The following is a 14,685-nucleotide window of genomic DNA, read 5'->3' on the forward strand; positions in this document are numbered from 1 at the left end:
AGGCAGGACAAGAAGCAATGGATGGAAACTAATCAAGGAAAGAAGCAACCTGAAACTGAGGAGAAACTTCCTAACAGAGCAATTAACTAGTGGAACAGCTTACTACTACTACTACTACTACTACTACTACTACTACTACTACTGTTGTTATTGTTATTGTTATTAGTATTGTTATTGTTATTAGTATTGTTATTGTTATTAGTATTGTTATTGTTATTAGTATTGTTATTGTTATTAGTATTGTTATTAGTATTAATATTGCTATTAGTATTGTTATTATCACCACCATTTTCTCTTTCACAGTTGACATGGTAGTTGACTAGTTATTAAGTGCGGCAGTGCCTCGTCTCTTGCCTTCAGCCCCAGGGCTGCCCACGCTTGGCAGTTCCCGGTCATCAAAGATGGTTTCAGTCTGGGGGATGAAGTGACATGGTCATCTGTGGCCTGTAATTGTCCCCTGTCTAGATGAGGTGAGTGGCATGCATCACAGTTTTTCAAGAGAGGCGAGGAAAGTAAATCCCCCATTCTGTCATTCCCTCGTTTCTTACTTTTAAAATGATGGGAGGGGAGGGGAAGAGAGGAAAGGAGGGGAGGGGAAATTATGTGGGATGGGGAGGAGGGAGGGGAAGAGGGAAGGAAGGAAGGAAGGAAGGAAGGAAAAATGAGGATGAAGAGGAAATGGGAAAAGGAGAAGGAAGGAGGAAAAGAGGGAGGGAGGAAGGAGGAAGGAAGGAAGGAGAAATGGAGGGAAGGAGAAAGGAAGGAGGGAGGGAGGAAGGAAGGAAGGAGAAATGGAGGGAAGGAGGAAAGAAGGAAGGAGGGAGGAAGGAAGGAGAAATGGAGGGAAGGAGGGAGGAAGGAGGAAGGAAGGGAGAAATGGAGGGAAGGAGGAAAGAAGGAAGGAGGGAGGGAGGAAGGAAGGAGAAATGGGAGGGAGGGAGGAAGGAAGGAAGGAAGGAAGGAAGGAAGGAAGGAAGGAAGGAAGGAAGGAAGGGTCTGATCAAACCTTGCAAGTTAAGGCTGATCTCCATGACATTTTTCTAATAGCTGAGTTCCAACAATATGTTGGCTTGAAAGAGGCCCCCTGTTAAGAATCAACATGGTTTTATCATTTTCTGCATAGCTCATTGCGTGAACACAAATGGGTGTTTGTGTTATTCCAGATTGGCATTCCATCTGCTTGGAGAACAAAGCCACCCTGTTCAGTGACTTTTACCCCTTGACCATCAAAAACAGGATCAACATTTATTCTGCCCGAGGCAGAATCGGGAACAACAGGGTGATGTGTCATCAAATTTCATAAGAGGGCCTTTCACCGGGAACCACCGTCAGGCAGCCTCAGCTGTGAAGCGCCTGACTCTTAACATTTTGCCAGAATCAACATGCAAAGCACAAATCCATAAAAAACAATTTAAGAATTTTTTCAATCCAGATTAAACCAGTCGTCCATGGTCCTGGAGAAAATTCCCAGATCTGGGTTGCAAAGATCTGAAAAGCCACTAGAGGGCCAGAACAAGAGATGGAAGGGAGAAAAATGAACTCTTCATCTCCACCTAGTGGTAAATTGTATGTTAGCACTCTTTTTTTTCCCTTGGAAAGCTCAAAGTTATGGAAGTCAGTTTTAGAGATTAATTGAGCCGTCGGAGGGCAAAAAATGGCCTGAAAAATGCAGTAGGACCCTGACACATACACACACCTCCCCATATAAGAGAAATGAAAGCAGAAATTAGTCCACATGAGTCAGTTGGATCCCGCTATATAGAGCACTGGTGAGACCCCATTTAGAATATTGTGTCCAGTTCTGCAGACCTCACCTACAAAAAGATATTGACAAAATTGAACGGGTCCAAAGACGGGCTACAAAAATGGTGGAAGGTCTTCAGCATAAACCCTATCAGGAAAGACTTCATGGACTCCATCTGTATAGTTTGGAGGACAGAAGGGAAAGGAGGGACACGATGGAAACATTTAAATATGTGAAAGGGTTCAATAAGGTTCAGGAGGGAAGTGTTTTTAACAGGAAAGTGAACACACCAACAAGGGGGCACAATCTGAGGTTAGTTGGGGAAAAGATCAGAAGCAACGTGAGAAAATATTATTTTTACTGAAAGAGTAGTAGATGCTTGGAACAAACTTCCAGCAGACGTGGTTGGTCATTGAATTTAGACATGCCTGGGATGAACATAGATCCATCCTAAGATAAAATACAGGAAATAGTATGAGGACAGACTAGATGGACCAGGAGGTCTTTTCCTGCCGTCAATCTTCTATGTTTCTATGTATCGTGAGAAAATATTATTTTTACTGAAAGCGGAGTAGATGCTTGGAACAAACTTCCAGCAGATGTGGTTGGTCAATCCACAGGAACTGAATTTAAACATGCCTGGGATGAACATAGATCCATCCTAAGATAAAATACAGGAAACAGTAGAAGGGCAGACTACATGGACCAGGAGGTCTTTTTCTGCCGTCAATCTTCTTCCTTTCTAAACTTACTGCATCCATCCCCCCACCGTTTATTTTATTTATTAGATTTGTATGCTGCCCCTCTCCGTAGACTCCGTAGACCATGGGGGCAGAAACCCATTACTGGATGCAATGCTCATCGATAGCAAAAGGTAAGTGGAGTCCCACCCCTGGCTTGGGTAGCTGAGAATCTCCGTAGACATTTGAGTTCAGAAAGATTCTCTCTGGCCCACATCTGGATGGCTTCCACACACCCAGAAGCACACCCCAAATATTTGTGGTTTGGATCCCACCCCAAATCTCCCTGCAGGATAAATATTCGACCCAGCCCTGGAGGGCTACGTATTTGCAGAGCAGACGGTTGTCCAAGCCACCACGCAGCTCCGTTTCTCGCGGACCGAATCCCACCTCTCGTCCGTTTCTTTTTCCCCGGGAAAGGAAAAGATGGCCCCGTGGTGGGTCTTCCTGGCCCTCTTCGCTGGTCTCTCAAAAACGTCTCTCCAGGAAAGTAAGTATGGAGTGATTTGACGAAGGGAAACAGCAGCCCCCTTTCACCAGGGAAGACTTAAAACCGACTCACAAGGGCCAGAAGATTGAGCTACTTGGCTGGACTTTCTATTTGATTTTATACTTTACTTTTGGTCTTTTTTTTTTTTTAAACTTAACTCTTTGCTTTGCTTTGCATTTTCTTTTATGATGTGTCTTCCTTTCCTTTCCCTCTGTTCTCCATCCATTGACTCTCTTTCCTTTCTGCTCTCTTAGTCCTTCCTTCCTCCCTCGCTCCCATTCTATCTTTTCTTTCTTCCCTTCCCTCTCTTAATCCTCCCTCCCATTCTATCTTTCTTTTCATTTCTTTTCCCTTCTCTCTCTGTTAGTCCTTCCTCCCTCCCATTCTACCTTCCCTTCCTTTCCCTCCCTTCCTTTCCTTTCTCTTCTCATTTTTATCTTCCTTTTCTTTCCTTCACTCTCTTAATCATCCCTCCCTCCCATTCTACCTTTCCTATGCTGCTTCCCTTCCCTTTTCCCCTTCCCTCCCTCTCTTTTCCCTTTCTTTTATCTTCCTTTCCTTTCTTATTCCTCCATCCCTCCCATTCTATCTTTCCTTTCCTTCTTTCCTTCCTTTCCCTTCCATTCCTTTCCCTCCCTTCCTTTTTGTTCTGTTCCCTTTCTTTTTTATCTTCCTTTCCTTTCTTCTATCTACCTTTCCTTTCCTTCCTTTCACTTCACTCTCTGTTAATCCTCCATCCCATTCTACCTTTCCTTCTTTCCTTCCCTTCTCTTTTTCCTTTCCCTCCCTTCCTTTCCTTTCTTCTATCTACCTTTCCTTTCCTTCCTTTCGCTTCACTCTCTGTTAATCCTCCCTCCCATTCTACCTTTCCTTCTTTCCTTCCCTTCTCTTTTTCCTTTCCCTCCCTTCCTTTCCTTTCTTCTATCTACCTTTCCTTTCCTTCCTTTCGCTTCACTCTCTGTTAATCCTCCCTCCCATTCTACCTTTCCTTCTTTCCTTCCCTTCTCTTTTTCCTTTCCCTCCTTTCCCTCCCTTTCCTTTCTGTTCTCTTTCTTCTATCTTCCTTTCCTTTCTTCTATCTTCCTTTCCTTCACTTTCCTTCACTCTCTCTTAATCCTCCCTCCCTCCCATTCTACCTTTCCTTTCCTTCTTTCCTCCCCTCCCCTTCTCTCGCTCTCTTAGTCCTTCTTCCCTCCCTCCCATTCACTCCTTCTTTTCCTTTCCTTCACTCTCTCTCTTAATCTTTCCTTCATCCCTCCCTCCCATTCTTTCTCTCTCTCTCTCTCTCTCTTTTTCTCTGTCTCTTTATCTCTCTCTCTCCCTCTCTGTCACTTTCTTTCTCTCTGCTTTCTACTTCTCTCAAGTCAGCACAAGTTTGGGCGGTTTGGGGAGGAAATTAGGCCTGAGACGACGACATTGCTAAAAAAAAAAAAAAGCATATATTGTTGGCATTATATGAGCGTTGTCATGTTTTTGAAGAAGCCCCGTCAATGCCCCGGCGTTGTATATGCTGGGAATTTGGAAGCGGTTAACGACGGGTGGGCAGCCGAAAGGCGGCAGGACCTTGCAAATCAGGGACTGAAAATGACATTTCCTTTTCATAGGAGGTTAAGGGGGAAGGAAATGATTTATGGGATACAAATTATTTAATTAGCTGGTAGCCATAAAGGAAACAGGAGAGTCAGCTGCTTTGGGCAGATGCTGATAAAGAAATATTTCATTTTTCTCCCCCCACTTGAAATAGCGAGACATCCTACCATTAATTTAAAAAAACGATCTGTCAAAAAAATCATTTATTTCCAACTTCCTTTTCTTGCACACATGGTGAAGAGCAGGGGAGTTTTTCCTGCACGGCGTCCTTAGAAAAGTGGACGGAGGGAGCCAGGATTTGGGGTGAGACCCCCCCCCCAAAAAAATAATTGGTCTTGGACTAAATAATGTCAAGAAGGATCGCTGAGAGATTCTGCAAAGAGGGCGTTCCCATTTTTTTGCCCTCTTCTTGATTTTTAAAATTATTTATCCAAATAATCTATTCCAGCACGTTAGATATTCACGTAGGGGGCTGAGTCTGCTTCTCCAGCCCTACAATTCCTTCTTCCCCTCTTTCTCACTCCTTCCTTCCTTTCCATTCCCTCTCCCACTCCCTCCTTCTTTCCTCCCTCCCTCCCTCCTCCCTTCCTTCTCTGCCTCCCTTCTGTCTTCCCTCCCTCTCTTTCCATTTTTTCTTCTCTTTCCTTCCTTTCTTCCTCCCTCACCCTCCGCTTTTTCCTTTCTTTCCTTCCTTCTTTCCTTCCTCCCTCCCTTTGCCTCCCTTTCTTTCTTTTCTTTCCTTCCTTCCTGCCTTTCTTCCTCCCTCCCCTTCTTTCCTTCCCTCCTCCTCTCTTTCCTTCTTTCCTCCCTCTCTCCGCTTTCTCCTTTCTTTCTTTCTCTTTCTTTCTTTCCTTCTTTCTTTCCTTCCTACCTTTCTTCCTCCCTACTCTTCTTTCCCTCCCTCCTTCTCCTCTCTTTCCTTCTTTCCTCCCTCCTTCTCCCTCCCTTTCTCCTTTCTTGCCTTCACTCCTTCCTTCCTCCTTCCATCCCGCTTCCTCCTCCTCCTCCTTTCTTTCCTTCCTTCTTTCCGTCTTTCCACCTTCTCCTTTTTCTTCTTTCCTTCCTCACTTCCTCCCTCGCTCACTCTCCTTCCCTCTCTTCTTCTCCTCTCTTTCCTTCCTTCCTCCCACTTTTTCCTTTCTTTCTTTCCTTGCTTCCTTCTTTCCATTCTTCCTCACTTTGCCACCCTCTTCTTTCTTTCTTTCTATCTATCTATCTTTCTTTCTTTCCCTCCCTCCTTCTCCTTTCTTTCCTTCCTTCTTCCTTTCCCCTCCCTCCTCCTCCTTCCCTTCCTTCCTTCCTTCCTTTCTTCCTTCCTCTCCCTCACACACAAGAACTTAAGTGGCAATATTGTGAAAGTCTGTTGTCTTTCTGTGCTACGGATTCCTTTGATGGCATGGTGATACTTACAGACTCTTCCTTAGAAATTGCATTCAATGCCTAATCTAAAAGATACATTTGGGCACAAAGGAAACCAATTACGCTCAAGTAGTTATTAAAGTATGAAAAATATGAAATTCGGTCAAACACAGTCTTCCTTAAGAATGCATTAAATCATCGCCAACAAAGCCTGTTCAATTTCAATTAAGAGCTGGAGAGAAAATAGAGCTGCCTTGTATTCAGGAGGAGCATTTTAGATTGGAGACCCAGCATGCACAACAGCAACTGCCTTACCTATGTTCCCCTTCCCATCTGAATTTCTCCCCCTTTCCTGTGGCTTCTCTGGATTGCAATTGGATGTGAACGCCGGATCCCTGCTGAAGAGTTGATTGACAATTAAGCAATCAGAGTCCCTGTACCATTTCAATTGATTGATCAATCAGTCAATCAATCAATCAGAATAGAGCTGGAAGGGACCTTAGAGGTCATCCAGTCCAGCCCCCTGCTCAAGCAGGAGACCCTGTACCATTTCAGACAGGTGGCCGTCCAGTCTGTTCTTAAAAAACCTCCTGTGATGAAGCACCCACAACTTCTGGTGGCAAGCAGTTCCACTGGTTAACTGTTCTCAGTGTCCTTAGGAGTTTCCCCCCCCCTTAGCTCCTGGTTTCTTCTTTCCTTGATTAGCTTCCATCCATTGCTTCTTGTCCTGCCTTCTGGTGCTTTGGAGAATAGGTTGACCCCTTCTTCTTTGGGTCAGCCCCTCAAATATTTGAAGATGGCTATCAGGTCCCCCCAGTTCTTCTTTTCTCTAGACTGACCAAACCCAAATCCTCCAAACATTCTAGAAATAGTAAATAATCTAGAATAGTTAGATAGATAGATTATATTAAGACATGTTTCTTTAAGACATTACACTAGGGGAAATGTTGTGAAATTGCACTCTGGGTAACGTAGTTTAACATGTGACCACATCTGTGTATTCCTATTGGCTCTGACCCGGGATGAGGCGTGATTGGAGCATGCGTTCCAGCAGGTTCTTTGTTCTTCACTAAGTAAGCCAGCATGTAGAAGCAACATGTAGAACTGGGGACGATTCAACCTCGTTTTACCTGCACAATGGGAAAGATTATACTGCAGAGGAATCGCATCATAACCGCGAGTTATCGTGTGGATGCCCGTAATAAAATAATCTGCGATACCTTGTTGTGCTGAGTTATCTTACTGGGAAAAGTTCATTTCGTACCAGCAAATTCATCGTACATTTTAGCCTCCAAAACCTCTCAATCACCTTCGCTGCTCTTCTCTGTTGCTTTTTTTCCCAAAGCATCTTTTTTAGGTAATGTGGGAAAACCAAAATCAGATGCGGCATTCCACGCCTGGCCTTACTATAAAGTGGCACTAACACTTCTCATCTTGTCGATTCCGTGCCTCTGTTGATGCAACCCCTCCGTCGTGTTTGCAACGGGCTCCCAGCCTGCCAACGGGATCGGAGCTGGGAGAAGAAAGAGAGAGAGGGAGATTCGCACTCGCTGCTTTTTGCTGTGTGTGTGTGTGTGTAATTGCAGCAGGAATTGGAGAGCGCCACATGCAAGCCGATAATTAGCCTGATCTAGGAAGTTTAGCGAGGTACATAAATCCCACACCTGCTAATGCATGCGGAACATGGTGGTGAGATGTTGTTCCAACGTATAATTTATGGAGTTCTGAGATTTGGGAGAAGAGAAGAGAAGGCGACGGGGTTGTGAAGGCAGAATATCCACAGGGACGACTGGCTAACATCTGTGGCCTAACTCAGAACATTCCCGTCATTCTGTTTTCCTGCATATTAGTATGTAAGAGTGTATTGTTATCCTTTTATATTAGAACGTTATAATTCCACGTTCTCTGTTCTGCTATTCCCGTTAGCCAAAAGGGTAGCTTCTGATTAGAACAGAAATCAAAAAATAGATATGAACACATCTGAGGAAAAAGAAAAGTAAATACAAATAGTAAAAAGTAAGAAGAAATTTACAAGTAAAATAAAGAAACAATTGGAGAGATATTTTGCTCTTTCCTTCTTTAGAAACATAGAAGTCTGACGGCAGAAAAAGACCTCATGGTCCATCTAGTCTGCCCTTATACTATTTTATCTTAGGATGGATCTATGTTTATCCCAGGCATGTTTAAATTCAGTTATTGTGGATTTATCTACCACGTCTGCTGGAAGCTTGTTCCAAGGATCTACTACTCTTTCAGTCAAATAATATTTTCTCATGTTGCTTTTGATCTTTCCCCCAACTAACTTCAGATTGTGTCCCCTTGTTCTCGTGTTCACTTTCCTGTTAAAAACACTTCCCTCCTGGACCTTATTTAACCCTTTAACATATTTAAATGTTTTGATCATCTCCCCCCTTTTCCTTCTGTCCTCCAGACTCTACAGATTGAGTTCATGAAGTCTTTCCTGATATGCTTAAGACCTTCCACCATTCTTGTAGCCCGTCTTTGGACCCGTTCAATTTTGTCAATATCTTTCCTTATTATATTTGTGGATGACGGTTTTAAGCGCGTTCTTAAAAGAAGAAGCCTTTGCCCAGAATGATACAGCAGCTCCAGCTTGAGCAGTGGGGTTGGACTAGAAGACCTCTAAGGTCTCTTCCGAGCCTGTCATTCTGTATTCTTTAGTGTGTGTGTGGGGGGGGGCAGGTATTAAGAAGAAAACCCCCCGCCCTGAATGGTTGGTCGAATGCCAGGGCTGCGACTGGCACCCAGAGATCCAGCCAGCTGTCAATCTTAGCTGAACCAGGGCAGAACGATCAGTGAAAAGAGAAAGTCGACATTGTAGGCCTTGATGGGCATGTTGCAAGAACCTCCATGAATGGACACTGCAAGAGGGCAGCTCTTTGGAGATGGGATATAGCAACAACAATAGCATTTAGACTTGTATACCCACTTCGTAGTGCTTTTACAGTCCTCTCTAAGCAGTTTACAGAGTCAGCCTCTTGCCCCCAATAACCTGGGTCCCCATTTGACCCACCTCGGAAGGACGTCAATCTTGAGCCGGTGGTGGGATTTGAACTGCTGAACTACAGTTAACAGTTAGCTGAAGGAGCCTGCAGTGCTGGCCTCTAACCACTGCGCCACATCGACTCTAACCACCCCCGGGGTATTTTCTGGGCATATGAATACGTCAAGAAAATGTGTTAATTTGTCAAGAAAAAAAATCGTAAAATGCCTCGCTTGTGGTTGGTTGTATGTCAAGAACTACCAGTAGCAAAGTTGTAAATTAATTTATTATTATTATTAGTTTATTTAGCGCATGGCAATGCAAAGAGAGGGGGCAGCAAGAGGATAAAATAAAAAGAGTGCTATTCCCTCAACTTGAGATTCCTCCCTCCCTCTCTTTTTCTTCCCTCCTTCCTTCCTTTCCTTTCCCTTCCATCCACACATCATCTCACTTATCTCCTTCCTTCTTTCTTTTCCTCCCGCCCTCCCTCCATCCATCCCTCTTTCCCTCCTTCCTTCCTTCCTCCCTTCCCTCCTCGCTTCCTTCCCTGCCTCCTCCTTTCCTCCTTCCTTCCTTACTTTCCTTCCTCTTCATCTCATCTCATCTCCTTCCTACCTTCTTTCCCTCCCTCCCTCCTTTGTTCCTTCTGTCCCTCTCTCCTTCCTTCCTTCCTTCCTTCCTTCTATCCTTGCTTCCTTCATCCTTCCCTCCCTCCTTCCCTCCCTTCCTCATTCCTTCCTCCCTCCCTCCCTTGCTCCTTCCTTCCTCCCTCTCTTCCCTCTCTCCATTCCTCCCTTCCTTCTCTCCTTCCTACCTCTCTTCCCTCCCTCCATTCCTACCTTCCTTCCTTCCCTCCTTCCTTCCTCCCTCTCTTCCCTCCCTCCATTCCTACCTTCCTTCCCTCCTTCCTTCCTCCCTCTCTTCCCTCCCTCCATTCCTACTTTCCTTCCCTCCTTCCTTCCTTCCTCCCTCTCTTCCCTCCCTCCATTCCTACTTTCCTTCCCTCCTTCCTTCCTTCCTCCCTCTCTTCCCTCCCTCCTTCCTTCCTTACTCCCTCCATCTCTTCTCTCCCTCCCTTCTTCCTGCCTTCTTGAGTTTTCCAAAGCAACAATGTGGTGGAAATGTAACTGCCACCCAGCCTGAATCCAACATGCCTTCTCTCTTTCCGTTCTCCAGATCTTTGGGGCTACTCCTTCGTCTTCTCCCAAAAAGGCTACGTCACCTTGCAGGCCGATCAGCCTCAGGGCCTCCTCCAGAACGTCACCGTCTGCCTCTGCTCCTTCTCCGACTCGCCCTCCCAGCAAGCCCTCTTCTCCTACGCCACCAAAGACCAAGACAAGGAGATCTTGATTTCCAAGGTCTACAGCCCTGCCAACAGCTTTTGGTGGTACACAGTCCACATCGGCGGCGTGCCTCAACGCTTCCGCGTGGCCGATTCCTACCAAGACTGGCAGAGGATCTGCATCCGATGGGCCTCGGAGACGGGCGTCCTCGCCTTCCAGCTCAACGGAGTAGATTTGGCCAGGAAGGTGGTACGCCAAGGCTACTTCATCAAGCCCCACGCTTTGATCCAGCTTGGCCGAGCCCACCACGAAGACATTTTCTTCCATGGAGAGATCCAGCAAGTGAACATGTGGAACACTACCGGCAACAACCACTCTAGCTACAATCCAGCTATGATCAGGTGGTCCGACCTGAGCTATGAAACCCAAGGCAACGTGGTCCTGGATTATCTTGCCTCGCCGTCATATAAGTGTCAGAATTACTAAATCTCTACCTTTGGTCCTTCCCATCCATCCGGCTCACTGATGAATAGCAATAGTGTTTAGATTTATATACCGCTTCGCAATGCTTGACAGCCCTCTCTAAGCAGTTTACAGAGTCAGCCTCTTGCCCCAAAAGGATCCTCATTTTGCCCACCCTGGAAGGAAGGAAGGAAGGAAAGGAAAGGAAAGGAAGGATGGAAGAAAGAATGGAAGGAAGGAAGGGAACGAAAGGAAGGATGGAAGAAAGAATGGAAGGAAGGAAAGGAAAGGAAGGAAGGAGGGATGAAAGAAAGAATGGAAGGAAGGAAGGAAGAAAGGAAAGGAAGGATGGAAGAAAGAATGGAAGGAAGGAAGGAAGGAAGGAAGGAATAGCACTTAGACTTATATACCGCTTCACAGCTTGACAGCCCTCTCTAAGCAGTTTACAGAGTCAGCCTCTTGCCCCAAAAGGGTCCTCATTTTGCCCACCCTGGAAGGAAGGAAGGAAGGAAAGGAAAGGAAGGATGGAAGAAAGAATGGAAGGAAGGAAGGGAACGAAAGGAAGGATGGAAGAAAGAATGGAAGGAAGGAAAGGAAAGGAAGGAAGGAAGGAGGGATGGAAGAAAGAATGGAAGGAAGGAAGGAAGGAAGGAAAGGAAGGATGGAAGAAAGAATGGAAGGAAGGAATAGCACTTAGACTTATATACCGCTTCACAGCTTGACAGCCCTCTCTAAGCAGTTTACAGAGTCAGCCTCTTGCCCCAAAAGGGTCCTCATTTTGCCCACTCCGGAAGGAAGGAAGGAAGGAAGGAAGGAAGGAAAGGAAATGAAGGATGGAAGAAAGAATGGAAGGAAGGAAGGAAGGAAGGATGGAAGAAAGAATGGAAGGAAGGAAAGGAAAGGAAGGAAGGAGGGATGGAAGAAAGAATGGAAGGAAGGAAGGAAGAAAGGAAAGGAAGGAAAGGAAGGATGGAAGAAAGAATGGAAGGAAGGAAGGAGGAAAGGAAAGGAAGGAAAGGAAGGATGGAAGAAAGAATGGAAGGAAGGAAGGAAGGAAGGAAGGAAGGAAGGAAGGAAGGAAGAAAAGTCTTGTATACTTCTTCACAGTGCTTTGACAGCCCTCTCTAAGCGGTTTACGGAGAGTCCGTCTCTTGCCCCCAACAATCTAGGTCCTCATTCTACCCACCTCGGAAGGATGGAAGGCTGAATCAACATTGAGCTGGTCAGGATCGAACTGCCGACAGTGGGCAGAGTTAGCTTTCTTCGGAATCTTGTCCTATCTTCCACATTGCCCCAAAAATATCCTGTGTTTTTATATGCACAGATCACATAGTTAGTACTCCTGGTAGTAAGCATTAAATGAACATACTCTGCACCAGTATAGACAAAGCGTTTAAAAACAGCAGTAAAGTTATACTAATCAATCATAACATCACAATATAAAATTAGGTACTCTGTATTAAGAGGCTCATAATACATCATGCTATCATTATTGATACATTAATAATATTTTTGGGAAGTTTTTGAAGGAGTATAGTCCCTTTAGCTTGGGGCGCGAATGATTGTGGATAAGTCAACCCCCTCAAAAAATCAAAGTCAGGTGAGAAAAGCCAGCAAAATTTTCAAATATCCAGGAACAAGCCTCTTTTGTTTTGGCCCCCAAACGTGTAAACCAAGAGGAACAATCTTCAAATTATATTATTATAGACTACAACACGTGCAGATGGATCAATAGCTGGCTGACCAACCGCACCCAACGAGTTGTCCTCAGCGGTTCCAAATCCACATGGAAGAACGTAGGCAGCGGGGTACCACAGGGTTCAGTCTTGGGCCCTGTGCTCTTCAACATTTTCATCAACGACTTGGACGAGGGAATAGAAGGGCAACTGATCAAATTCGCAGACGACACCAAGCTGGTGGAGGTAGCCAATACCCTAGAAGACAGGCTCAAATTACAGAAAGACCTAGACAGACTAACACAGTGGGCCCACACCAACAAAATGATGTTTAACATCGACAAGAGCAAAGTCCTTCACCTCGGCAGGAAAAACGCTGGACACACATACAATCTGGGAGAATCCCCTCTTAGCAGTAGCGACTGCGAAAGAGACCTCGGAGTCTTGGTGGACAATCAATCACACATGAGCCAACAATGTGCAGCAGCAGCTAAAAAAGCCAACACAATCCTAATCTGCATCAACAGGGGAATACACTCCAAGACCAGGGAAGTCTTATTATCACTCTACTACACCCTGGTCCGACCACATCTGGAGTACTGTATTCAGTTCTGGTCACCACCCTTCAAAAGAGACATTGAAACTCTGGAGAAGGTGCAAAAAAGAGCAACCAAGATGATTAAGGGATTGGAAACCAAGACTTATGAAGAGAGACTGAGGGAACTGGGCATGGATAGCCTAGAGAAAAGGAGGGCCAGAGCGGACATGATAGCAGTCTACAAGTATACGAGGGGATGTCACAGAGAGGAGGGGATCACTTTATTCTTCAGGGCACCAGAGGGCCGGATGAGGAACAACGTCTGGAAGCTGACCAAGGAGAGATTCAACATGGAGATAAGGAGGAACTTCCTGACGGTCAGAGCGATCAACCAATGGAACAACCTACCAGCGGACGTTGTGAACTCCAACACTCTGGACATTTTTAAGAGAAGATTGAACTGCCACTTGACTGGTGTACTATAGGGTTCCTGCTTGGGCAGGGGGTTGAACTCGATGGCCTCCATGGCCCCTTTCCACTCTAACAATCAATCAATCAATCAATCAATCAATCAATAAATAAATAAATAAATAAATAAATAAATAATGATAATTGAGTCCTGCAACTAGAGTTTTAAGTTGTGATGGCCGTAAATCAGATCACCACAAGACCAGACCTAATTTTATTATTTGTTTGGCAGCAATTGGTAAGCAAACAGGAGGGTCATTGTTCACCGTGAAGCATTGAGGTTTTGATTTTTGGGGTGGGGGATTTGCAAGAAATGGGAAGTTTTTCAAGCAAAAACGTCAGGGGCTTTTAATAAATTCATCCGTGTATAACATCTTCACCCAACATTGTTGTTGTTTGTCTGGAGTTTCAGAAAGGCAATTTGCAATCCCAAAGATTTGTTCAGCCTCCAAAATTGAATGTGTGAGTGATATTTTATGAACTAGGGATATAGTTGTGAGTGTTGCAATTCGGGTAAAGGAAGAGAGAAGGAGGAAAGGAGGGAGGAAGAGAGAATGAGAAGGAAGGAGGAATAATAATAATTTATTAGATTTGTATGCCGCCCCTCTCCGAAGACTCAGGGCGGCTCACAACAATGATTAAAAACGATATTATAGTGACACAAATCTAATATTAAAAGAAATAACGAAAACCCTATCATATTATATGAAGACAGAAGGGGGCAGGGCAGGAAGAAGGAAAGAGGAAAAGAGGGAGGGAAGGAGAAAGAAGGAAAGGAGAAAAGAAGACAATGAGCCGGTGAGAAGAAGTAGAGAAAGAAGGGAAAGAGGAAGGAGGAGAGAGGGAGGAAATAAGGAAAGGAGAAAAGAAGACAATGAGCCGGTGAGAAGAAGTAGAGAAAGAAGGGAAAGAGGAAGGAGGAGAGAGGGAGGAAAGGAGAAAAGGAGACAATGAGCCGGTGAGAAGAAGTAGAGAAAGAAGGGAAAGAGGAAGGAGGGGAGAGGGAGGAAAGGAGAAAAGGAGACAATGAGCCGGTGAGAAGAAGTAGAGAAAGAAGGGAAAGAGGAAGGAGGGGAGAGGGAGGAAAGAAGGAAAGGAGGAAAGAAGACAATGAGCCGGTGAGAAGAAGTAGAGAAAGAAGGGAAAGAGGAAGGAGGGGAGAGGGAGGAAAGAAGGAAAGGAGGAAAGAAGACAATGAGCCGGTGAGAAGAAGTAGAGAAAGAAGGAAAAGAGGAAGGAGGAGAGAGGAGAGAGAAGGAGAGAGGAAGACAGAGGGAGGGAGGAAAGAAGGAAAGGAGAAAAGGCAATAAGCTGGTGAAAAGGAGACAGAG

At 45.1% G+C, this 14,685-nt stretch overlaps 1 protein-coding gene across 2 annotated transcripts; it reads left to right on the forward strand.

Moving 5' to 3' along the window:
- Positions 1-278: 278 nt before the first annotated feature.
- On the forward strand, positions 279-13,643 carry LOC139155202 (mucosal pentraxin-like). Of its 2 annotated transcripts, XM_070730288.1 has the most exons (4): positions 279-470; positions 2,533-2,618; positions 2,777-2,974; positions 10,104-13,643. In XM_070730288.1, the coding sequence occupies exons 2-4, from the start codon at positions 2,539-2,541 to the stop codon at positions 10,588-10,590; spliced, it is 765 nt and encodes a 254-aa protein (XP_070586389.1). In that variant the 5' UTR covers positions 279-470; positions 2,533-2,538; the 3' UTR covers positions 10,591-13,643. The 2 variants fall into 2 exon arrangements, with proteins under 2 accessions (XP_070586389.1, XP_070586390.1); XM_070730289.1 differs by lacking the exon at positions 279-470 and having other exon boundaries at positions 2,569-2,618.
- The last annotated feature ends 1,042 nt before the right edge of the window (positions 13,644-14,685 follow it).

Source organism: Erythrolamprus reginae (genome assembly GCF_031021105.1).
Source record: "Erythrolamprus reginae isolate rEryReg1 chromosome 13 unlocalized genomic scaffold, rEryReg1.hap1 SUPER_13_unloc_8, whole genome shotgun sequence".
NCBI classification, from domain to species: Eukaryota; Metazoa; Chordata; class Lepidosauria; order Squamata; family Dipsadidae; genus Erythrolamprus; species Erythrolamprus reginae.